This window comes from Sycon ciliatum, chromosome 8 (assembly GCF_964019385.1).
Source record: "Sycon ciliatum chromosome 8, ocSycCili1.1, whole genome shotgun sequence".
NCBI classification, from domain to species: Eukaryota; Metazoa; Porifera; class Calcarea; order Leucosolenida; family Sycettidae; genus Sycon; species Sycon ciliatum.
In genome coordinates this window covers 9258151-9282500 of record NC_088650.1, presented here as the reverse complement: position 1 = coordinate 9282500, position 24350 = coordinate 9258151, and the positions used below count along the sequence as shown (strand labels likewise).

General features: G+C 45.0%; 1 protein-coding gene across 2 annotated transcripts in view; it reads left to right on the top strand.

The window, feature by feature from the left end:
• LOC135823264 (uncharacterized) overlaps positions 1–24350 on the top strand; it is a 65748-nt gene that overhangs the window by 4952 nt on the left and 36446 nt on the right. For both annotated transcript variants that reach the window (XM_065336116.1, XM_065336115.1), the window contains 29 exons: positions 1211–1333; positions 2212–2409; positions 2660–2848; positions 4836–4958; positions 5458–5637; positions 6109–6315; positions 6745–6870; positions 7162–7347; positions 7868–8047; positions 8622–8816; positions 9090–9281; positions 10782–10958; positions 11442–11633; positions 11956–12327; positions 13044–13352; positions 13695–14027; positions 14495–14815; positions 15212–15357; positions 15649–15841; positions 16012–16362; positions 16829–17140; positions 17669–17884; positions 18544–18666; positions 20173–20412; positions 20885–21025; positions 21804–22016; positions 22583–22783; positions 23348–23479; positions 24079–24336. In XM_065336116.1, coding sequence (XP_065192188.1) covers positions 1211–1333; positions 2212–2409; positions 2660–2848; positions 4836–4958; positions 5458–5637; positions 6109–6315; positions 6745–6870; positions 7162–7347; positions 7868–8047; positions 8622–8816; positions 9090–9281; positions 10782–10958; positions 11442–11633; positions 11956–12327; positions 13044–13352; positions 13695–14027; positions 14495–14815; positions 15212–15357; positions 15649–15841; positions 16012–16362; positions 16829–17140; positions 17669–17884; positions 18544–18666; positions 20173–20412; positions 20885–21025; positions 21804–22016; positions 22583–22783; positions 23348–23479; positions 24079–24336 — 6129 coding nt within the window. The remainder of the gene's footprint in view (positions 1–1210; positions 1334–2211; positions 2410–2659; positions 2849–4835; positions 4959–5457; positions 5638–6108; positions 6316–6744; positions 6871–7161; positions 7348–7867; positions 8048–8621; positions 8817–9089; positions 9282–10781; positions 10959–11441; positions 11634–11955; positions 12328–13043; positions 13353–13694; positions 14028–14494; positions 14816–15211; positions 15358–15648; positions 15842–16011; positions 16363–16828; positions 17141–17668; positions 17885–18543; positions 18667–20172; positions 20413–20884; positions 21026–21803; positions 22017–22582; positions 22784–23347; positions 23480–24078; positions 24337–24350) is intronic.

The following is a 24350-nucleotide window of genomic DNA, read 5'->3' as shown; positions in this document are numbered from 1 at the left end:
AGCAGCTCTGCTCTGAGCTAACACCAGCTCTACTTTGAGCTTCAAACCAGTTGTTTCGAAACCAGCACTCCTCAATCCAAAGATGCCTCTTTGTTGACTTGTTTGTGTGAGGGATGGGGCTAATGGTGTACTAGCTGTGCTAGTACTTGTTAGCAACAATCCGAACTAGCGCACACACTGCACTGCATTGCTTTGTACTGCATTCAAGACTGACGTCATGCGCTTTGTTTTGCTGCGTAATCACAAATGGCACCAGCCCATTTTGCGGAAAAGAAAAACAAATCTTGCTTGCCCTGTTGTGCTCTTCCAGACAACGGATCGTGCTTCAGCAGTGTTTCTTTTCCCACCATCCCTCCCTATCCAACTTATTCACACCATCATAATTATCGTACCCACTAATCGGGTCCACTCTCACAACTGGTGTTATCTAGCTATTTGCTGCGGCTCTGCCTTGCGCTATATTACATCCATTTAGCATTGCAGCTCTACGTTGAGCTAACAGCAGCTCTACTTTGAGCTAACAGCAGCTCTACTTTGAGCTAACAGCAGCTCTACTTTGAGCTAACCGCAGCTCTACTTTGAGCTAACAGCAGCTCTACTTTGAGCTAACAGCAGCTCTACTTTGAGCTAACCGCAGCTCTACTTTGAGCTAACCGCAGCTCTACTTTGAGCTAACAGCAGCTCTACTTTGAGCTAACAGCAGCTCTACCTTGAGCTAACAGCAGCTCTACTTTGAGCTAACCGCAGCTCTACTTTGAGCTAACCGCAGCTCTACTTTGAGCTAACAGCAGCTCTACTTTGAGCTAACCGCAGCTCTACTTTGAGCTAACAGCAGCTCTACTTTGAGCTAACAGCAGCTCTGCTCTGAGCTAACAGCAGCTCTGCTCTGAGCTAACACCAGCTCTACTTTGAGCTTCAAACCAGTTGTTTCGAAACCAGCACTCCTCAATCCAAAGATGCCTCTTTGTTGACTTGTTTGTGTGAGGGATGGGGCTAACTATGCTTAGCTAGTCGGGCCCAAAAAGAGACCCCTGATCACAATTTGGTACATGAATACTGTGGCACTCGTCGGTATAGATTTTTGTACTTTCCACAATTGTACAATGCACAGCCCGCACCTTTCTGAGGCAGCAAAACTTCCGTAACCGTTGCAAAGGATTTCTGCATTGTTTAGCTGGTTCAACTGTAAAATGCTGTATTTTGATTTCAGATATTGATGAATGCATTCGAGGTACACATATTTGTGATATCAATGCTGAATGTAGGGATACCAATGGAGCCTACACATGTTCATGTCTACCTGATTTCACTGGATCTGGAACAACCTGCACAGGTACAGACCTAGTGTCACACTTTTGCACAGATTAAAATTGTGAAATGCTGTTTCTAGAGTGCAACTCTTTTTTCGACTAAAAGCAGACATCCATTAAATTTTGTCTATTTTCGTAGATTTCGGTCTTAAAGGGGCAGAAAAAAGTACCGTGTCCTTCCCTTGATGGGAAGTCAGGATGCTGAAATCCAGCCATGAGACAACTTGGTATACACATTGCTTTGTAGTGGTGCTGAGTCGGGTGGCATTTTCTTCGGGTATCGGGTTCGGGTAGTTTTCCACGGGTAGCACTGGTACCAGATCGGGTAACGTTTCCATGGTAACACCACAATGCACCCCTTCTCTTACACACTGGGTAGACATGCAGAGTATTACACAAATTTGTACACGTGCACTGTACATGTCATAATTATGATGCCGTCTGCGACTTCGGGTTTTCGGGTACCATTCTGTACCCGACTACCCGAGGTCCTCACGGGTAGCACGGGTACCCGACTTCCAGTGCACATCCCTACTTTTTAGGCTTTTACTGTGGGGAAAACCCGCGGCTTGCATTGTGCTCTGACCGAGTTTCCGCATCCGTTAGGAACATGACAAGTCTCAAGGATAAAGGCTGTCTGCGAAGGTGGCTTGGTAGTACCAGGAACTAAATTTCTCAAGAGGTTGAGGTGATAGCAAAGGCATGTTACACACAGACCAGTACCACAAATCCTTTATAGAACTATGCTTACAATCCGTTTCCAGAGATTCGTGTTGTAGTTGAAGTATGTGGATAGCGTTTTGCACCAGTAGACCGTGGGCTTAGTGTTAGGTAGAACTCCGTGTTCATCAAATCTTGACATGATCCGTTTTCTTTGATGTTTGCTTCACGGCTCCCCCAGGTATTACATGTCCCCTACCACTATCCACTGATGTTACCACCTTCATCAACACCCCGCTTACAGAAGATGACCGTCTCGAGCTGGGCACGGTGCTGGATGTGCAGTGTGCGAATGGCTATGAGCTCGTGCCGCTGGATCAAGTGCTTCCTGAATGCGCACGGCATGGGAATCTCTCTCTACCTCTCCCTGTGTGCTACGGTACGGACTTCAAGTGTTCTTCATATGGAACATGGCGAGCCAGTCTCTCGACAGTTCTTCTTGCTATAGGGCTATTCACTGAATCACTATCTACGGCATGCTTGTGTTTTCTTCTAGTCTGGCTTTACGTTAAGCCTTCGACGATTTCCGCCTCTACTTGCTCTGGTTTTCGTCATACTGGCACAGTGTCCACTACATTTACTCTGCATTGTATCCTCATAGGTGTCTCATTCATTCTGCCTGTGCTCAGTTATCAACTGCACGCAGCCTGACAACGGTCTGAATGCTGATATCAGTGACCAGTCTGGTCTGTACCCATTCGGGCACAGTCTGACCTACACGTGCCAGGATGGCTACAGAGCAAGGAACAATGCAAGCAGTCTGATCATACACTGCCAGGCTGACAGAACCTGGTCAGGAGAACCATTGCAGTGTCTTGGTAAGGATAATGCGAACTGGACTACAGTATGGACGGGTGCCGAAGAACTGGGGGGGGGGGGGGGGTCAGGGTTCTAGCCTAGTCCGTTCTTATATTTTAGCGAACACAGCAGTTTCATTCTTATTCGATGGTACAGTCTTACAAGTACATTTATGCAGAGTTATACGTCTGAGTGTACATTATAGTGTACATTATACAGTGCATTTCAAAACTATAGACGCGTAGGGTTTTTGAAATATTTCAAATTTGGCTGGAACTTTTTGAGAATAGTTTTCGGAATATTGCTCAGGATTGCTCCACAATTACTCTCATATAGTTTCTAAAGGATTGGATAACAGACGCCCAATTTGGAAAAATTTATGCACAAAGTGATCACAGATTTTATGTGGTATAGATTCTGGCATAACGGTTTTTGCCTAGGTACGCGTCTATAGTTTTGAAATGGACTGTAGTGTACATTATAGTGTACATTATAGTGTACATTATCACTCTCTTATTATTGACCCCCACAGAAACTTGTGATCTCTAAGCGGTCAAATATCAGCATATATTGACCCCTTATATTGACCACTTATTATTGACCACTTAGCCCGAGGACTTAGAACTTTTTCCTCAACTTAGAAAAAAATCAGAACTGAAAGAAGAAAAATCTGAAGCCAAATGCTGGGATTTGAACCCAAACCGTCAGATTCTCAGTCAAAGAACTTGGGGAACATACTACAAGAGACAACTGAAAACTTCGGTTTACACAGAAGTAATGTCCAATGTAAACGGCATATGTACATACTATTATACTATTACAATAGTATTCCTTTCTTCCTATAGCGAAGCAAAAACAGTTTTAGGTATGCTATGTCGTGATAAATCTATTATTGCCCTCATAATCGGTCAATATATGAAATATAGACCTCGTAAAAGACCTCGGGGGACCTCGGTCTTTTACTCGTTCTATATTTCATATATTGACCTCTTTAATCGTGCAATAATAGATACTTATAGTGTACATTATAGTGTACATTATAGTGTACATTATAGTGTACATTCTTATCTGCAAAAAATCCAGCCTACACCGTTCTTCAAATTGGTAAAATTCTAGCCTGGCTGTTCTTCGGCGCCCGACAGCACTGTAGTAGACTGAACTTTATACTTGACTGCTAGGTGTTGAGTGCTAGGTGTTTACGCTTTGAAAGTTTCGCTACATTTCACGGGTTCGGTAGTAGACCATTAGATGTATGTGACGATATATGTATTCCCAGCTTTTTCCAGCTACACAGCTGAGAGTCAAATCTAGACGAGTGACCCCATTCTGATCTACTGATGACTATCACGGTTAGACGCCCACCTTACTGATCAGCGCTGGCTGCTTGTGTCACTGCAGTCTGTAGCCGTAAAGCAGATTAGAACTTCAAGGGTTCATCAATGAGAACATGCCGCCATGGCAGTTTATACAGCCAACAACTTGCAATCCTTACAGGCATTCGGTCACTTTTCTCCACAACATCAACTACATGCTGGCTTGTTTCCGGATAAAGAGTATCACAAAACCAATCCACCGTGCTCTTTGAACAAGTCAAATCCATACACTTTCCCACAAGAAAAGCATACATGGTACAGTATGGTCGGTCGCCCAAGACTCTGGGTGGTCAGCCTCCTAGCCTAGACCGTTCTTATTTTGTTCATGTATTACAGTCTATGCGCAGCTGAGTCACCGCCTATACATTGGTGTGCTGTGCTTGATTAAGTTCTAGCCTGGTCGTTCTCCGGCGCTCCGTTCTTCGGCACTCCGTTCTTCGGCGCTCCGTTCTTCGGCGCTCCGTTCTTCGGCGCTCCGTTCTTCGGCGCTCCGTTCTTCGGCGCTCCGTTCTTCGGCGCTCGTTCTTCGGCGCTCCGTTCTTCGGCGCTCCGTTCTTCGGCGCCCGACAGTACTGCAAACACCCCCCCCTTTACTATCATTTGTTTGTGTTTGACCCACTGTTGCTATATACAGACATTGATGAATGTTCAGAGGGGGCTGATGATTGCCATGACAACGCTGTGTGCACGAACATGCAGCCAGGCTTCATGTGCAATTGCTCCACTGGCTTTACTGGGGATGGACGAGAGTGCAATGGTAAACACGTATGCATGTGATGTACTTATGCGGCATGCAGTTTTCGGCAGGCACTTTCTTCAATACCCCTTTGCTTGTGCACACCATTTCCTCTCAAATACTTTGTAAGTGCACATGTATGCGTATGATGCCTTTGTGCTGCATGCTTTGTGCAGGCACTTTCGTCAATACCTACTGCTTGCACACACCATTTCCTCTTACATTTCTTCATGATACTGGTGCATCTAGATCACTATGAAGTGGATACATCAGGTTTTGTGAGGAAACTAGATCTCGCGACCCTTTTGCTCATCAATTCTAACCAAATTGGAGCCCTTGGGCACTCGTAGAAAAGCAAACAGGAAAAAAACAAATAACCAGTGTGCTCACGGGTACGCCTAAGTAGTGAGTAATAAAGGTTCCTTCTGCTGTTTTTTTCCATAATTGAATCTGTTTGAATGCATTCCTGAAGTCAGTGTCACCCTTGTGAGATTCTTTGCTTTTTGTCTCTATATTTCAGTGGTCACTTGCAGTGCTGGAGTGCTGAACGACTTCGTCACTGTGATGAGCTCTCCGACAGCAAGCTACTCCGAGCAGATTCAGTATGCCTGTGCAGGCGGGTACGTGCACGAAGGTGGCGATCTCGTCCGCACCTGCCTGGACAGCGGCACGCTCAACGGCACCAGTCCTACATGTAGAGGTGAGTGCGCGTGGTGTTCATTATGCTATCAAGAAAAATACAGTGCTGCTCAATGAAATAGGGTCGCATGAGTCTAGTTTGTGCCTTGCACCGTGGCAGCTTGGTACTTGGGTGGCTGGACTGGATTTCATACAGCAGCAGTGTACTCTGGTACAATTTCCAGGAGCTGCCTAACAATGTACCGGATGCTGTATATATGCAGCATATATATATGCTGTGTGAGTTGACTTTCTCGAATCGAAGCAGACTAACCGAAGCACCGTCAGTTAGAACGCAACAGTTTCTCTGCGGTATTGATATCTACCTTCTCTACTAGCACACTAGTGCACCGGCAAACAGCAGCTTATCTTGGAGCTTACGAACTTTCTGGTATCATTGCAATCATGTACATGTAATTGTCTAAGGAATGGAAATTCAGACTCACTGCTCGCATGACACACATGTATGTGCTTGTGGCTTCCTATCGATCAGGTCGTCTCTGTGATAGTCTGCAGATAGTCGAGAATGGTGCGCTGTCAAACGATTCTGACTTGCTTGGTGAGGGTGAGCTTCGCTTCAGGGAAGGTGACATGACAACGCTGATGTACGAATGCAACCTCGGTTATGCTCTCATCGGTAGCAGCCTGGTTGCATGCACTGAAGATGGCAGCTGGTCTCCAGGATTTCCCAGTTGTCGACGTAAGTGGTCTAAGTTCTTTGCTTAACTTGTGAAATTATCATTCATAAGTACTTCGCAGACTGTAACGGAGCAGCACCGCATTGCATGTTTCCCAGGAATCGAGAGGAAGCATATCAACTGTGTTGTATCACGGCCGTGTCCTTATTAAAATTCAACACTTCTTGAACAGGTGAATGGCGCCGTTCATGATCTTTTAGTGCTTATGATACTTCGACGTACATTCATTGTTCTTCTTACCTGACGATGGCCAAGTGCCGAAACGTTGTAAAATGACGGAACTGGTTCAGAAGTGCAGCGCTATGGGAATGGGTGTGTTCACCCGAATTCTTTTAACGTATGTGGAGTTCTGGAGTTCCAAGATAAACAAAGTCAATTTTGTCTAACATCACGGATGTTTTCTCTCTAATTCTAATATTCCCTCCCGATAGAATGCCCCATGGACGTGTTTGGATCAAACTGCACAATGCAGTGCACATGTCTGCATGGCTCTTGCAATCATATCACTGGAAACTGCACTTGCTCTCCTGGATTCACTGGACGAAACTGCTCCGAGGGTAAGATAATGGTCCGTGTGTGTGTGTGTGTGTGTGTTTGTGTTTGTCTAGCTGTTCATGACTCGTGATTCTTTTTTCTTCCTGATCAATTGTGTTTCCTGCAATGCCTCATGCAACACAATAATATCAGGACTGAATTTTATGCACCTGCGACAAGATAAGGCTGAACTATGACCATCATGAGTGTTCTTGTCAAATCACACCTCCGCTAGTGTATTGCCAGCCCTAGTCCACATAGTACACACAGACACTGTTCTCTTGTGTGATGTTGTGTTGTTCTACCTTGCATAGCGATAACGTGTGATCATCCAGAGCCAGGTGTACACTCTACATTCAACATGTCAGAAACAGGCAGCTATGCATTTGAATCAACAGTGCAATACTACTGCTTGGACGGGTACACCACTGCAGGAATGCTTACTGTTAGAATGTGTGTGGGAACCGGAGTATGGACTAGACAGCCGCTGAACTGCACACGTAAGATGGCAGTGTGATTGGTGTGACGATTGAGCAAAATGTGTACCATTCTCTCATATTGAGTAGGCGTATACAAGAGGGGTGGGGTTGGGGCGGGGGGGGGGGGGGGGGGGGTGGCAGAGGTAGGTACTCAAGTTGGTTGGCGACGAAACTCGTAATTATCATGGCCGTGGTGCGTTGGAGCCATAATGTTGAATACCAACATTAGCCATGATACTTTTAACCGGAATTGCAACACAAGACAAGGTGACAAGGTGACAAGGTGACAAGGTGACAAGGTGACAAGGTGGAACGGTTGCCAACGAATACCACTTGAGACGTTATGTGAAGTACTCTGAACGTCGACCAGCATTGAACGCAACCTTAACGAGACTAGGAAAATGCACATACCACGACTCATGTCACCTACACCGAGCATGTACACGACCTGCCAGACGAATGCTCCACACAGTATACTTCGCACATCTCATAGCATTACGAGACTAGCAACCTGGCCTTGATACTGATTTTTTTCGTACAGCTGTGCAATGCGATGAGGTATCTGGGGAGAATCTTATGGTCGAGGGAACTGATCTGTTTTTCATGTCAAGCCTAAGCCTCGACTGTCGTCTTGGCTCGGCTTTGGACACAAACGAGATCACAACGGAGATTACATGCAATGCCAGTAGAGAATGGAGCCCCGGGATACCAGAGTGTAATAGTAAGTCAAGCAGCACATCTACCTACTTATACATGACGTTATCTAAGTGCCATGTGCTAACTGAAGAGAATGATTGAATACACGAGTGTGACATTTTGCACATGCAGTGCATATACTCTTGTTACACACAGAGAGGATGAGAGACCATTCGGAATGACCTGCAAGTCAAAGCTTTATGCTTATCTAGCAATAATCCGACAGTTGACCCCTGTTGTCTGATAATTCAGTTTGACTTCTCGACTTCCATGTACAAAATGCTCCGTGATCTGCATATCTAGCAATTTTTAGCAGCCCTTGCTGCTTCCCGGGATACTGTTGATACAGGTATACATGAGAATACCTCGATTCTTGTGTCCCCTATGAAAGTGGAATTCTAGCATATCTTGCAAGGATGTTAGTTGAAGTCTTCTTTGTATCTGAGTGTTGTCGCATGACCAACAGATGTACCTCAGTATGCCTCAGTATGCCTCATAACGTTACTGAGGCAGAGACACAGGTCTAACTGAGGCATAGACAGTCACTGACATTGACTGCAAGAATATCGTGTTGACGACTTGTCTTGTTGTTCCTGCAGTTGTGAATTGCACTGGCTTGGATGACCCAGAAAATGGATTCCTGAGTGATACTGTCTTCTCGAACGGATCAGTTGTAGAATTCGGCTGCAATGAAGGGTTCAATTTGTCCACAACGTACGACAGCTTGGAGTGTCAAGTCTTGAAGCAGAGTCCTTTGGAGGGTGTTTGGTCTGCAAGAGAGCCAGAATGTTTGAGTAAGTCAGCTGTTGGGCGATCCCGGGAAATCTGATGTCATGAGTAGAGCGGATCCACTTTTAATGGAACAGCACAGATTTCTTAAGGTCGTGCATGATGTCGAATTACTATCCTGTAGATGTGTATGTGAAGTTGAAGTTCACCCCCCCCCCCCCCCCTCCCTGAGCATGCAATGAATTGGTGCTCTGTTGCTCAGTTGATAACAGCCTGCCATACTGCAATTGGAAATACATTATTGTGTTTGCTGTTGGATGCTGTGATTTCCCCTGCAGTCATCAACTGTACATTTCACACTGTATCCAGCCTTGTACTGCCATTGTTTGACACGACTGATGGCCAATTGCCATACACATCCTTCATCAACTACACTTGTGTCACTGGCTACGAAGTGTCCAACCCGGAGGATGAGTATCAGCAGTGCCAAGCTGATGGTGTCTGGTCTGGTCAGCCACCAGTCTGTGAAGGTATGTATAGTGTGTGAAGGTATGTATAGTGTGTGAAGGTATGTATAGTGTGTGAAGGTATGTATAGTGTGTGAAGGTATGTATAGTGTGTGAAGGTATGTATAGTGCGTGAAGGTATGTATAGTGTGTGAAGGCATGTATAGTGTGTGAAGGTGTATATAGTGTGTGAAGGTATGTATAGTGTGTGAAGGTATGTATAGTGTGTGAAGGCATGTATAGTGTGTGAAGGTATGTATAGTGTGTGAAGGCATGTATAGTGTGTGAAGGTATGTATAGTGTGTGAAGGTATGTGTAGTGTGTGAAGGTATGTATAGTGTGTGAAGGTATGTATAGTGTGTGAAGGCATGTATAGTGTGTGAAGGTATGTATAGTGTGTGAAGGTATGTATAGTGTGTGAAGGTATGTATAGTGTGTGAAGGTATGTATAGTGTGTGAAGGTATGTATAGTGTGTGAAGGTATGTATAGTGTGTGAAGGTGTGTATAGTGTGTGAATGTATGTATAGTGTGTGGATGGTATGTATAGTGTATGAAGGTATGTATAGTGTGTGAAGGTATGTATAGTGTGTGAAAGTGTGTATAGTGTGTGAAGGTATGCATAGTGTGTGGATGGTATGTATAGTGTGTGAAGGTATGTATAGTGTGTGAAGGTGTGTATAGTGTGTGAAGGTATGTATAGTGTGTGAAGGTATGTATAGTGTGTGAAGGTGTGTATAGTGTGTGAAGGTATGCATAGTGTGTGGATGGTATGTATAGTGTGTGAAGGTATGTATAGTGTGTGAAGGTGTGTATAGTGTGTGAAGGTATGTATAGTGTGTGGATGGTATGTATAGTGTGTGAAGGTATGTATAGTGTGTGAAGGTGTGTATAGTGTGTGAAGGTATGTATAGTGTGTGAAGGTATGCATAGTGTGTGGATGGTATGTATAGTGTGTGAAGGTATGTATAGTGTGTGAAGGTATGCATAGTGTGTGAAGGTATGTATAGTGTGTGAAGGTATGTATAGTGTGTGAAGGTGTGTATAGTGTGTGAAGGTATGCATAGTGTGTGGATGGTATGTATAGTGTGTGAAGGTATGTATAGTGCGTGAAGGTATGTATAGTGTGTGAAGGTATGTATAGTGTGTGAAGGCATGTATAGTGTGTGAAGGTGTGTATAGTGTGTGAAGGTATGCATAGTGTGTGGATGGTATGTATAGTGTGTGAAGGTATGTATAGTGTGTGAAGGTGTGTGTAGTGTGTGGATGGTATGTATAGTGTGAGAGCCCCATCATGTTTCTGGCAATGGCCAGCATTTGAAACCCCACTGGACATGCTGCATAGTACTGAAGTGGATCACACCTTTCAGAAATTTAAAAAGCAAAGAGTGTGCTTTGCTATACAAATTGACTGCTTCTGACAACAGTTTATTAAATGCATTGTCAGTTTTCTTTGTTACCTTGGACAATACATTTATGTTACACACCACAATCAACACCGGATTGTATATGTTGAATTGTTCCAGGGGTTTCTTGTCCTGATCAGGTACCTCCCACACATGGCTCACTCAATGGTAGTGTCTTCGTATTCAACAACATTGTCAGCTTTGATTGTGATCGAGGCTACAACCTGGTCGGAGATAGGCTCATCATCTGCCAGGCAAACCGGGCTTGGAACATATCTGAGCAACCGATGTGCTCTCGTAAGATAAAAGTACCCAGTTTCTTCATGTATTGTTCTATTGCTGAGAGGCTGTGCTTCCTTCTGTCACTGCAGAGTTTCCAAATTATTTCCATAAACGAAAAGCATAATAATAATGATACAATCCGGATAAACTCCGAAAGTTCACTTTGTGGAGTTTACGCTCAGGTATTGTATTGAAAGTCTTCCCATTGACCATACTGGCTTATTGCCAACTGGCAGTGCTGTTCATCAACTTAACCAAGTACAGCTATTTACCCACTAGTAGTATACTCTCTAGGACATATGCCAATCTCGCTATCCAGTCTATAGACTCGTCACTTACTTGCACTGCTTACACCAAGAACATGTTTGTTCTGCGTATCAATTATCCCCTTCGAGCTAAGATCTGCACTCTTCACAACATCAGTTATAGACTCCTCACTTATTTGCACTGCTTGCACAAAGAACCTTCTTGTTGTGCGTATCAATTATCTCCTTCCAGCTGAGATCTGCACTCTTCACAACATCAATTACCCAGTAACCAGCAATCTAACCAGCAATGCCACGCAGATCGAGTTCCCGCAAGCTGTCGCGTACAGCTGTCCGGGCAACCTTGGCTTCGTGAATGAATCCAACGCAGTGCAGTACTGCACGGAGTTTGGAACACTGAGCGGGGCAACACCGCTTTGTGTGGGTACGTGGCTACGCATTGTTGTCCCTTTTATGGTGCCTTCGAACAGGATGATATACCTTCTTACATGAAGTCGACGGAGGGTGGGGCCATACATGACAAGTTGAGAACGCCTGCTAGTCACAATACAAGCTGTAAACTTGACCCGTTTTGTGATGCAACCATTTAGCAGACAACACATGCACCCTGATCCGTTAGAAAATGATGCGAACGTTTCATGTAAGGGTTGTGTACATCTGTATTTTTAAAGTAGAACAATAGAATAGACTATCTAACCTTATGTATGGCTTGCATTGCGCAAACATTATCTGTGTTTCTTGTGCAGATTTGGATCCTGTTGCAGGAGAACTCACGCCAAGCTTCCACCTAAGTAATGAGTCCACCATCGGCGCTGTCAGTCTCCTTTGCAATACGACCGGCGCCGGACCGTTCTCCTACACGTGGTCATTGGCACCGTTGACAGCATTTCCGGATATTCTGGCTTCATTGAGAAGCGGCAATACATCACTCGCCCTTCCCAGCAATGGCACTCTCCAGATGACCCGTTTCACTATCCTTCCTGACTACATTGAGCAGCAGATATTGGTACCTCGGCTAAGGAACTTCAGTGGAGTAATTCGGTGTCAAGTAGAGAGCCAGTCGAACCTTGAAAGTAGCTTGGCTACTGCCATCACACACAGCTTAGTTGTTTTTCATGGTAAGTTCAGAAAATCGGGTGTTGGCAAAAGTACAGTGGAACTGTGCCGAGTTAAAAGTTGACAGTATCTGGGATCTAACATACTGCCTTTTTGCATTGTTCCTGAAAAACCTTCGGAGAACGTATACCATGGTGTCAAAAGCATGTCTCGTATAGAAGCTTTTGACGGTGTAGCCTGACTTTCAAGCTACACCGCCTGGTTTTAGTGTTGACATACATAGGGATAACTGTTTCGATTAGCAGTCTGACTTGAATAGAAGACTGGCTTGAATGGAAGCCTGGCACTGACATCGGCTAATCCAGGAGTAAGCCCGGTTTTATTACATGACATTAAAGTTATCCTTTTCGAGTAGTACGCATACTGCACTGTTCCAAAGGAGTGTATTCCTCTCCGAGAAATGTGCTGGGAAGTCAAGTAATGATATGTATGCTATTGAGTACTCTTCTTCCTCTGTAATATAATATTTCTCATATTTCCCGTGGAATCAGCATTCAGACCAAGCCCGGGTTTAGATTATCTGAGTAAGCAGATGCATGTTTTGTGGCCAGTTGGTCCTGAATGATCCACGTGTGATTGTACTTAGGTATGTTGGATTGTGTCATGTGGCTTGCTATCACATGTTTCCCAGTACCACTTAGTGAGGGGGAATTGCATCTCAGACTGCAAGTAGTTGGGATTTTACTCATGTTCGGATGTGTATTCATTTCTCCTTCAGTTCGACCTTCAGTCAGTATCCGACCTGAGCAGACCATGGTTGCCGTTGGATCATCGGTGGTGTTTACATGCAATGTTACGGATGCTATTCCTTTGACAATGTCCACTGACATCACTTGGCATCGACAACGTCTTGGTAGCAGCAGCGATCAGGAAATTGTGTCTGCCGGTCGGTTCGAAGTATCCAGATTTCCAGATCAAAGCACACTATCTATCATGAACGTAATGGCCAGTGATGAGGGCACAGTTACATGCAGGGTTGGCAACTCTGCAGGATTATCTACAGCTACAGCTTTGCTGATTGTTAATGGTACGTTGCATAAGTTTAATCCAGAGCACCATCCAATTGGACTATATATCGAGAGAGAGGGAGGGGGCTAGAACGAACTTCAGCTCATGACTGGAGCCTGGTTGTTTCTTCTGTCAGACCGAGTAGCTATTTCAAGCTTTTACGTGAATGCCATAAGGGAGACCGAAAGTTTCAGGAACTAAGCTACTACTGACACTTCATCAATAGATGAAACACAGAAGTCGATCTATTTCACAAACCCTGATGGGTGAAGCACTCTCGAGCACTGCACTATAATTCAATTCAGTTGGCAAATGGCTTTCTCTGATCTTTTCTACACATGCTTCTTGTTATCCTTCTAAGGTCCACCCAGTGTGAATAGTATTCGCGCTGCCGCTCAAGAAATATCCGTTGGTGATGCCACCGAGCTGATCTGCAACTATGAAACACTGGCTTGCCCGGTAAATGTCAGCTTCTACTTCTACCAGTTCTCGTCGCGGGACATGGAACTCCTTGCAGTTGAGCGTGACGACAACAGCAGTGTCCTGCCAGATGTGTGTTCTCGTCGCAACACCAGTCTAACCGCTACTTTGTCTCTAGATAATGTCACGCACGGGCAGTCAGGAAGCTACTTTTGCCGAGTAGCGAACCGATATGGTACCAGCATGTCCGGTACAGTCAACATCTCCGTCCTAGGTAAGCAGACTATTCAGCTTTTGTATTGTTCACTGTATGAGTAGGGTGTATTCTTGTTGCCGTGGAACCAAAGTTGGTTCCCCAGCACCGGTTCATGGAATTTAAAGACACAACCTTCCATTTGTTTTCATAAAACAGTCGCCACTGCACTACAGGCTATTAGGCAGGTTTGTGTTTCTCAGCACAAATGCACTGCCTGTGATAATGCCGGCGTGCGAACTTTACTTTGACAAGAAATCTACATGCATTTGATACCTTTCTTGCCAAGACCGTGTATCTACAATGTGCAGTGTTGCTCAATTAAATCCTATCAAGCGAGTTCAGTATGTGCCGGGGCGCTGTGCAGTCCTAGAACTGTGTACAGTAGGATTTTCACTGGTACCACTGGTACAGGACGCCAAGTTCACACCCTGATCGTATTCCATTAGGCAACACTGTACGTCTTTTTCTGAACTTTCTTTGTGTAGTGCCGCCAAACGCCACCATAGTTCCGGAGGAGGATACAGTTGTTCCCGTCAGCACCCGTGTCACGTTCACTTGTACAGCTGAGGGGTTTCCAGCGCCACTCCTTACTTGGCACTTTAATGGCAGTGAAGCAGAGGATTCTGCCATCATCTCCAATTCTGCCCTGATCAACAATTCAGCGCAAGACGGATTTGGCTTTGTTGTCAAGAGTTCCAGCACGCTAGAGTTTGAAAGTGTTGGCAGACAGCACCGTGGTACCATCACGTGCAACGCTGCAAATGTAGTCGATGAGCAAGACGTTCATGCAAGTCTGTTTGTTCAAGGTAAGAGTTGTTCAGGTCTACACTGATGAGGACTTGAAGTTATCCACACTTCCTTTTCCCTTCACTCAACATTGTATATACATATAGTGTAGAAGTTGACCTTGCAGGAACGGAACCCAGCATTCTACTGAATAGCAGTACACCTTACTGCACGTCATTCTGTTGGTACGGTGAACATAAGATAATTTTTCGCTCCATTGTCCTGTCAGCTTGTTCAGTATTTGCGAAGATGTATCGGCTTTTGCTCATCGAAGGAAATGATATCATTTAGACGCGATCTCCTGGCACGTCAAAAGACAGCCAACTATTCCGTTGAGATATAGGGCGGGACCCAACACACACTTGCATTTTGCGTACCCCCAAGTACTCTACTCCGGTTGCTCTACTCATTTTTAGATGTGCCTGATCCTGTGCTGAACCTGACTACACGGAACGGCACGGAGCAGACCGTGCTGCTTGTGGCCGAATGGCAGCAGCCTGTGGATAGAAGTGGCCTCCCTGTCAACTACACGATACTGTTGATGCATTTGAGTGGCAATCGGGTTAGTACTGCCGGAGTCTTTACTGCTATTAATCTCTCCTAGAGTTCACCTCAGTTATACTAGTGAAGTGCTCGGCTTGTACTAATATTTCAGGCATAGAGTGAGGTGTGCCTTACCATTAACGTGCATTGCAAGTCCGACCCTTTAGCAAGTATTCCTGGTCAGCTCAGTGCTTGCAGAACACATCCATTATGCTTGTAATCTCTATGAAGTCACCAATAATAAGCCTATGCCGATGCACGTAATCCTATTGTACAACGCGTGTCATTCGTGTTTGCAATATCCATGCAGAGCTTTGCAGGTTATGTCGACATGACAGTGTTTCATCTCAACAGCTCGTTGGTGAGGCCAGCCAGCGAAAACTACACTGAACCGAATACACTGTCGCCGTTTGCCAACTACACCATCAATGTGGCCGCTTGTAATGCCATTAACTGCAGTAGATTTGTCACGGCAGAACGTCTACTTACTACTCCTCCTCAAGGTGAGCTAGTTAAATGCGTCTAATCCGACAAATTCAAGCATGGGATTCTCGTTGAACATTCTCGATTTCCGATCCTGATCCTTTGCCTGTACTTTTCAAGGGGTGAGCCATCTGCTCAAATGTGACATTATTGACCAAATAAATTTTGCTTTATGATGTTTTTCTTCCAGCTCCCAGCACTCCACCTATCTTATCAGAGCCTGAGGAGGAAGAGGTTCTCGCCGAGACCATCACGATCACGTGGAGTCCACCAACGGAATCAAACGGTGTCATTGTTGCTTACCAGTTGCTTGTGAGGAATCTGTCCCTCTCGAGCTTTGGCGGTTCTCGCAGAAAGCGACAGAGCGCCGAGGACAGCTGTTCTGGCGGCAGCCCAGTCATGTACAATGTCAGTGCATCAGCAACGCAGTTCGTTATTCCAACGCAGCCTCATACCCGGTACTGTGTTCAAGTGCAGGCAGACACTGAGCAAGGACCTAGCCCGCTTGGGTCTCAGATTGTCATTGACTCAGCTCAGAGTGGTATGTTCTTGGAAAGTAGTGTCTTCATTAGCACTAACTCATAATGTCTGTGTGCCAGTATTACCAACTGGTGTAACACAAACTAACTTTTTTGATTTGGTTATATTTTTAGAATTGTCTCGTTCCTGTGTTGGACTGTTCGTTTGGCTTGATTTGTTTTCTTCTATGCAATGGGAAAGCTAGCGGGAAGTGTTACTGCTGTTGAAACCAACCCAGAACAAAACTGGTAGTGTTGATGTGTGAATTAATTGGCCGGCACTAGTTTGATTGGAGTTTTTCAATCCAGTCTCTTTAAGTGAGCACCAGTGTAGGAAGTACTTTAATTCCCGTAGCTATGCAAAAGACGTTACTTTACAAAATTAGTAACGTCTGGCGCTAGCCAGGCTCCACGCAGCTTTATTAAAGAGAAGTCTCATTGATTGCTTTTTTTCCTGTTCCACTGCGCTCTGCTCCTATCTTCCCCCAGCACCCACTCCACCAGTGAACCTGACAGTTCCAGCACTTAATCCGCAGAATGTCACGTTGACTTGGCTACCTCCTCTGGAGGTGAATGGCTTTCTCCTTCAATATAGCATCAAGTACATGAGCACTGGCGAACCCTCACTGAGGGGATGTACACAGCAAGATGAGTTGAACATCACGGGGCAAGATCTAAGCGAGGCATTGCAGATCTGGCCACTGTACAACCTCTGCCCTGATACCGTGTACCGTGTGGAGGTCACCGCTTGGACCAGCGTAGCTGAAGGCAACAGTACATTTGCTGTGTTCAACACGTCAGGTATGGTTATGGCCCTATAGGGCAGGTTGCAGGGCACCCTGCAATCGCCACACAAAGTGGTCATTGGCTACCCCAGCCATGTATTGCTTGGAATAAAAAATAAAAAATTCACTTAATTAACCACTCACGGATTTTGAAATAGGGATACATGCAATCAGTGATGGCAAGAGTAGAGCTATTTGACTGTCAATAACAAGGTAACCGGATAGGCCTCCTATACCACTGTACTTCACTACTATATTCTTGCTTCAAGTATACATACAAGAAGCATGAGATGTGTGCAGCGCTTGCCATGAACTCAGTCTGGCCTGCAACTGTGTGTGTGTGTGTTTGTGTGTTTGTGTGTGTGTGTATGTGTGTGTGTGTATGTGTGTGTGTGTGTGTGTGTGTGTGTGTGTGTGTGTGTGTGTGTTTGTGTGTGTATGCCTGAGTGCCTGAATGCGTACGTGCATGCGTACGTGTGTGCAGTGCTTGCCATGAACAGCTGGCAGTTAGCTTGATTTGCCTGTGACTGTGCGTTCTGTGCAGTGTTGAACTGCACTTCCTCGCCAGATGGCACCAATATCAACTCCTCGTTGCTCAAGTCTAACTATAATGCTGGTGGCAGTGTATTTGCACCAGGTGCTGTGCTGAATATCTCTTGTGCGGTGGGATATCGCCTGAACAATACCATTGATGCCAGAAGTACTCTTCGTCGACAGTGCTTGACCAATGGCAGCTGGAGTGATGTCACCATCTGCACAAGTAGGTAGTCACTTTGCGTATGCAACCTGACGATTTCCGTCTGAGTCTGTCTTTTGAGTTTTGGCTTCTATACTCACTGGTTTAGTGGCTGTTTTAATTTACTTGCTAAGTTACTATGCTACACATCTGGTGCATTTAAGACTCTTCTTTTTAGATCTATCCGCTGGATTTAGATGTTATTAGGGGAAATTTTCATAGAGCACAGCTGTCTTATTGAAGGAGGAATGGAAATTTCAAGTCTTTTGCATCTAATTGTCTTCGAGTGCCTAGGGTTCAAGTCAAACATACTCCTTGTACGTTTCCTGTCACTTTCTCTCACACAAGTCCTGCTTGGAAGCGGAATGATTTTTTCCAACTGTGCTGCGACCCACAGTTAATTGGGAACTCGTGGCCTTGCATGAGTAAAACATGGATGTGGCAAATGGGATTTAGGCCTTTGGCCTCTGGTTGGTGGATCTGATCTATCCTCCCCCACCGTTTAGGAGCCGCATCTGACGCCTGATCATGGGGTGGTGGCGTCCCACGGAAGCGGAAAGGTGGTTCTTGACCAGGGAGTTGTATGACTCCTTGTTCTTGACCTGCCCGGTACGCGAACCCGTCGAATTATTCTCTCACACAACAAATGTATGCCACTGTTCGTTTGATGTGATCGTGTTCAGATATAGATGAGTGTACTGAGCAGACACACAGCTGTGATCCCAATGCCACATGTTCTGATGTACCAGGATCCTATAACTGTACGTGTAACCTTGGTTACGAGCCTCGTGACGGTCGCTGTTTCCGTAAGTACAGTCGAATCTACATCTCATGACTATCCTCCGTGTACTTTGATGAGCAACTGTGATTTGCAGGTCTGCATCAGCAGTGGCTGGCTTGTACAATCTGTTCAGAACCACATCACGCTCAGCGGACGTCAGGCGAAATTACTGGTCAGTCGGCGTCACGCATTTTTCACAAAAATTTGCGTTTCACCTGCTGGGAGAGTATGCGCGTGTACTCGAGTCTCATCCTGAGCACGTTTTTTTTCTTCTTTTTTTCAGCTCCAGTATAGCTGTATTTTTCATTGCAAAGCCGTCCTCGATTGTTGTGTTCGTTGTTCAAACGAAGTGGACGTTCAATCATGAAGGCAGAGGACATAGGAGCCTGATTGGAGTTTCTCGTGGCATAGAACGGCCATACAGAGACACTTTGGGATTTTCTGAATATAAAATACCGTACGCACGATGCTGAGATCAATTTGTGCGATATCAAATTGTTTGTGATCTACCACATCGAGCAGAACGGGATCCAAACACAAGCTTACCGACGGTTAGGCTGCCGACCTGACTGGACAAATGATCCCTGGCTTCACCAGATGCCAGACGTCGGACACCATGTCCTTTGCCGCGACGTCCATCTCCAAAAAGAACTCCATCTTCGTCGTGAAAAGGCTTGAAATACTCAATATTCAACCGAGATTTGCGGTCTCACCCTTTCTCAGATCGAATCATTTTTTGTTGTAGCAGTTGCAGGGCAGATCCCCGCCACTACTTCAACAGAAGATGGCTCCAAAGCATACCTGGAACAAGCCATATCGAGGTTGCAAGCCACCCCTCTCAGCACTTTTCTTGAAGAAATTCGAAATTTCAATGGTGGAAGATATACTATGAAGAGAATTTCAAAAAGTATATTTCGCGGAGCGATCGCTCAACCTACGTCATTCAAACTTTGCAGGATGGTTCAGACGTACATGCTAGGCATGGAACCACAGAAGATGATATCATAGCTGACACACAGAGTCACACACACAGCAGATTCGTGTGCACAGATACTAAATTAGTGGACGTCGTCATCTTCTTCCCGCTGATCTCAAATGTACGATGACGTGCTATTTCGCCTGACGAGCAGAAAATATGGCCGTTGACATTTCCGTCACTGTGTTGAGAGTTACTTTTGAAAACAATGCTCAGGTGCAGCGATGAGATTCAGGGGACAACACTTGTACCTTTCCCAGCTCCGTAATACGAGAATTTTTTACTTGTCGCATCTTTTAGATCGCAAGCATCCACGCTATTTCACACATCCTGTCTAGAAGTCACTTGAAGAGAATTGAACGAAAACGTTCGATATCGTGATGAGAAGTGTCTGCTCGACTGGATGTGTGCAATTGCGTGGATGCTTCTGATCTGAACTGTGTTGAAAATAATTATTACTATCAGCCTCCGACCTCTGTCGCATTTTCTAGGTATATTTTCTCTGCTGGAGCCTAACAACTTGTTCTTTGTGCCTTTTTTATGTGTATTGCTCAGTGGTGCAGTGCAACACATCAGACCTGCATGTTACTGTCAATAGTATGCTCACGACGGTGTGTCCATACACGACCACGCTAACCACTGTCAACCTGGCTCTGGCTGCTAATGATTACAACACCATTGCATGCTATCGGTGCATAGCCGGAGACCCTCAATTCGAGCAGACGGGCATTGGCTCAGTTGTGCGTCGCTGCACTGAAACGGGCCAGTGGAATGACACAGCCTTGGCATGTGACAGTAAGTGGGCAAATGTTTTACTCCGGCATTCTATTGGCCTACATTCCAAAAGAGGAGTCTGCATGTTACAGGGAACTTCGAATCTTGGAAACCAACTAGTTGGGATATGGTCATATATGGAGGCGGTGTGTACTGTTCTCCCATGTACAAGGTCGACTGCAACGGTTAAGTTAATGTTTCAAACGTCCTACTGGGCACTATCCATGGCACTGATGTGTTGGATTGCATGGGTTTTGATGCTGAGAATCCCTCTAGTCCACCTATTGAATAAGGTGAACATGCCGCCATCTATTCTCGGGGGAGTAAAATGTAGTAGTGTGTTCATAGCATCTGTTTACAGACTTAACGTACATTTTTCTCTACTATCAATTTGCCTTGTGATGGACTTGCGCCATACACTTCAACACTCACCCAACACAACAGATAAACCAGAAAACCATATAGCATTTCACTGTTTCTTTTGTGTTCTCAGATGAGAATGAATGTGGAGATGAGACCACAGCTGCTACTCATAACTGCTCTGCTAACTCAGATTGCGTGAATAGAGCTCAGCCTGAGCGATTCCAATGCAACTGCCACCACGGATTTGGCATGGTCAACGACATTTGCACACGTACGTCTTACACTCCTACTGGGATATGCGGGGTTTGCCTTTAACGTTTCAGTGCACTTTTTCTATTGTGTTCTTGAGAAGGTCATAAGTCCTTCAAAATGTGGATCAGGAAAAGGCTTTTAAGTGGATACAGTTGTTGACGGAGTAGCACAATTTTGCCTCCACGAAACTAATACGTGAAATTTTGATATTGAGCTATTGCTGTAGACCTGGACACCGGTATCCCTAGCATACCCCAGGACACTAGTTTACTTGTCACAGCTGCAAAGCTATCAGCAAACGTATCATTGAAAGCTAGCCAATTGCCTTTCCTTTAACTGACACCACAAGTACATGAGTACTTGGCATTACTTGACCATGGGGCAGCGTTGACAGCTTTCCAAGTACTAAGAATAATAAAATGGGCTAGGATTCGCAGTGGCCCATAGTTATTATATACCTGTAAAACAGAGCGGTTCCAGGCTGTCCAAGAGAGCGCTCAAAACCGAGAGGCAGAGCTAGTTAAAAACAATTTTTTTTACTGTTTTCTGATGATCGCTTTAATAGGGAGTGAAACTCAGAGTTAAAACACTTCCTCTGTCCTCTTATTGTTTGTTATTATATACCTGTATAGGTTTTGTATTTTTCATCCAACCGCTTCCTCCTTTCTGATTCAAAAGAACTGAAAGAAGCCTCAAGAATGTTTGTTCTCAATACTTTCTACTTTTGGTCTGTCCTAGTGCAAGTTTGCTATCAGATTTCTTTCACTTGTTCTCTTCTACGTTGTTTCCGATGACAGTTCTGAACTGTACGGAGCCAGAAGTTGGTGCGAATGCTGAGAGAGTGGTACCAACCGAGTCAACTGTGCAAGACTTGTACGTATGGAATACAACTCTAAGGTTTCAATGCAACAGTGGATTCAATGCCAGCAGTGACAGTCTGGTGCGGACATGCAACGATCCATTTGATGATCGTTTTGCTAACTGGAGTGGCACCCCCGCCACATGCACAGGTATTCGAATTTGTCTAGCCGTCACTGCAGAAAGACTACGTGGATTACAATAAGAAGTGAACAGAAATGGACACTTTGATGTAGAGTTCATTTGCAGGTGGAATGACATCATGCTAGCCTTCAAGATGGCTGATAGCAATCTGGACTTGTTTAATTGAACAAATGGCGAGGAGACTATGTTTAATTGAGACCCAGTTTCTTTTCTTACACTGTTCAATAGACGTGAGCAGGCATTGACTTGGGCACAGGTCTGCTCCCGTGGCTATCAAATTGCATGTACATGCTAGGAAGCGGAGTTGTGATTCTTCACACGGTGCTGCAACACTGTCTATTGGTAGCTTGGTCGAGGGTCCCTTGGATGCAGTGAATTAGCTCTTGGTATTTGACCCCTTGGCGATGGGTAACATCTACTGGTGATCAATTCGTATTACTGCTGTTAATGCACCTTGATTTTTGATGGTGGTGGAGTTTTCGTGAAGACGGATAAGCCAGTAAAACAGTGACTCTGGCTCAAATGACTAATCCATTATGATGACAGCCGGATGTTGTATTTTATTTTCCCACAGTCCTGACATGTCCCCGACCAGTAATACAAGCACCGGTACTACAAGTTACCATGCCGATACTGGAATTTTACAACTTTTCCACTCGGCTGAACTATAATTGTGATGTTGGATACAGACAAGTCGAGGGTACCTTCTCCAGGGTATGTGACTGTACACCAGACATGAACTGTAATTTCGATGGCGATCAACCGGGGTGTGAAGGTAGGATATTGTACCGTTGTTCAATTGCAGTCATTGCTGGAGGTATTTTCTTGGACTCCAAAATTAAAATATGTATGCATTTGTGTATGTGTGTGTAAGTGTATGTGTGTGTAAGTGTATGTGTGTGTAAGTGTATGTGTGTGTGAATGTGTGTAGGTGTGCATATGTGTGTATCAAGCTAAGTATGTTTGGGAGGGGGGGGGGGGGTCACTAGCTAGAAACACCACTGTAAAAGATTGTGTGGTGTAGGTCAGGCTGAGGAGTTGCTGTCAAATTTGCAGCCTACCAAGCTTTTGAATGGTCCAATTCCAGCAGACATTTCAACTGCTTCTGCTCTAGCAGCTCGATCACCGCCTCGGGCAATGACCGCCGAAGGTCATAGCCTTCTCTATGTGTATCTTCATGGCTAACGTTCCTATTTTACCGTCTTTGCACTCACCTCACTGCTGTGTGCAATGATGTGAAATCAATCCTTCCCAGTACATGCAGATATAGACCTTCTTTCTACTGCTTGTCATTACGACAACCACACAAAACTGTTGTACTTTGCCATGTTTCATTTAGACATTGATGAATGTAACGTGTTCAGCCCTGACCTGAACAATTGTTCAATGTTTGCTGACTGTTCCAACACGATTGGTTCATTCAATTGCACTTGTGATGAAGGATTTGTTGGCGATGGCGTGGTCTGTGACTGTAAGTATAGCAGTGGAGTTTTGCTTTGGCTCGTGGTTGCTGATTCGATGAAATTTGCATTGTGCCGGTGTAAAATTCATGCAAGTATCGAAATAATATTACCATGGGAAAACTCCCTATGGATAAATAATCAATTTCATGATCCTAGTGGTTTCTGTGGGGTTCACAGTACTGTCCTTTGAGTTCTTCATTCGGATCACCCTTACCCGGTTAATAGCTATCATCACGATACTGACAACTGTTTTGCGGCACATGCACTGGTAATGGGTGTGTACATATTGCGAACAGAACGAGTTGAGATGTGAATTTGGGAACAGTGCCTGTTTCTGTGGAGTAGTAGCACCGATGTAATCAGTCTCACAACCCTGTGCCCGCGCTCCTAACTGTAATCAGTCTCACAACCCTGTGCCCGCGCTCCTGTTACGAAACTACTATTATCTTCGCTCGGTGCTTCAATGATCTGTGCATGCAAGCATGGTATAAATCGGAACTAGGTTCTGCATACTTTGGAGTACCAGAAACCAGGTATCTCGTTTGTGTGCAACACAGTGTTTGATGATTGTATGTCTGTACTTTTCTGTATGATTTCCGATTTCTAGTGGCGATTTGCACCGACCAGGGATTCAGTGCTATCAGTTTTCTCCGCGATGGCTATCCCATTGTGTATAATAACACCTTCACAAGTGTCTTCGAAACCAGAGCGGGCATACGTTACATGCCTGGCAGGAACTTCACCTACAACAATACAGTGATGCTGAGCTGTGAGGATGGGTACATTCTGACTAGTGACCTTGTCAATGAGACTCTGCGTTGTCAAGCCAACGAAACTTGGGACAGGAACACTCCGCAATGTCAAAGTAAGCGTTTTCCC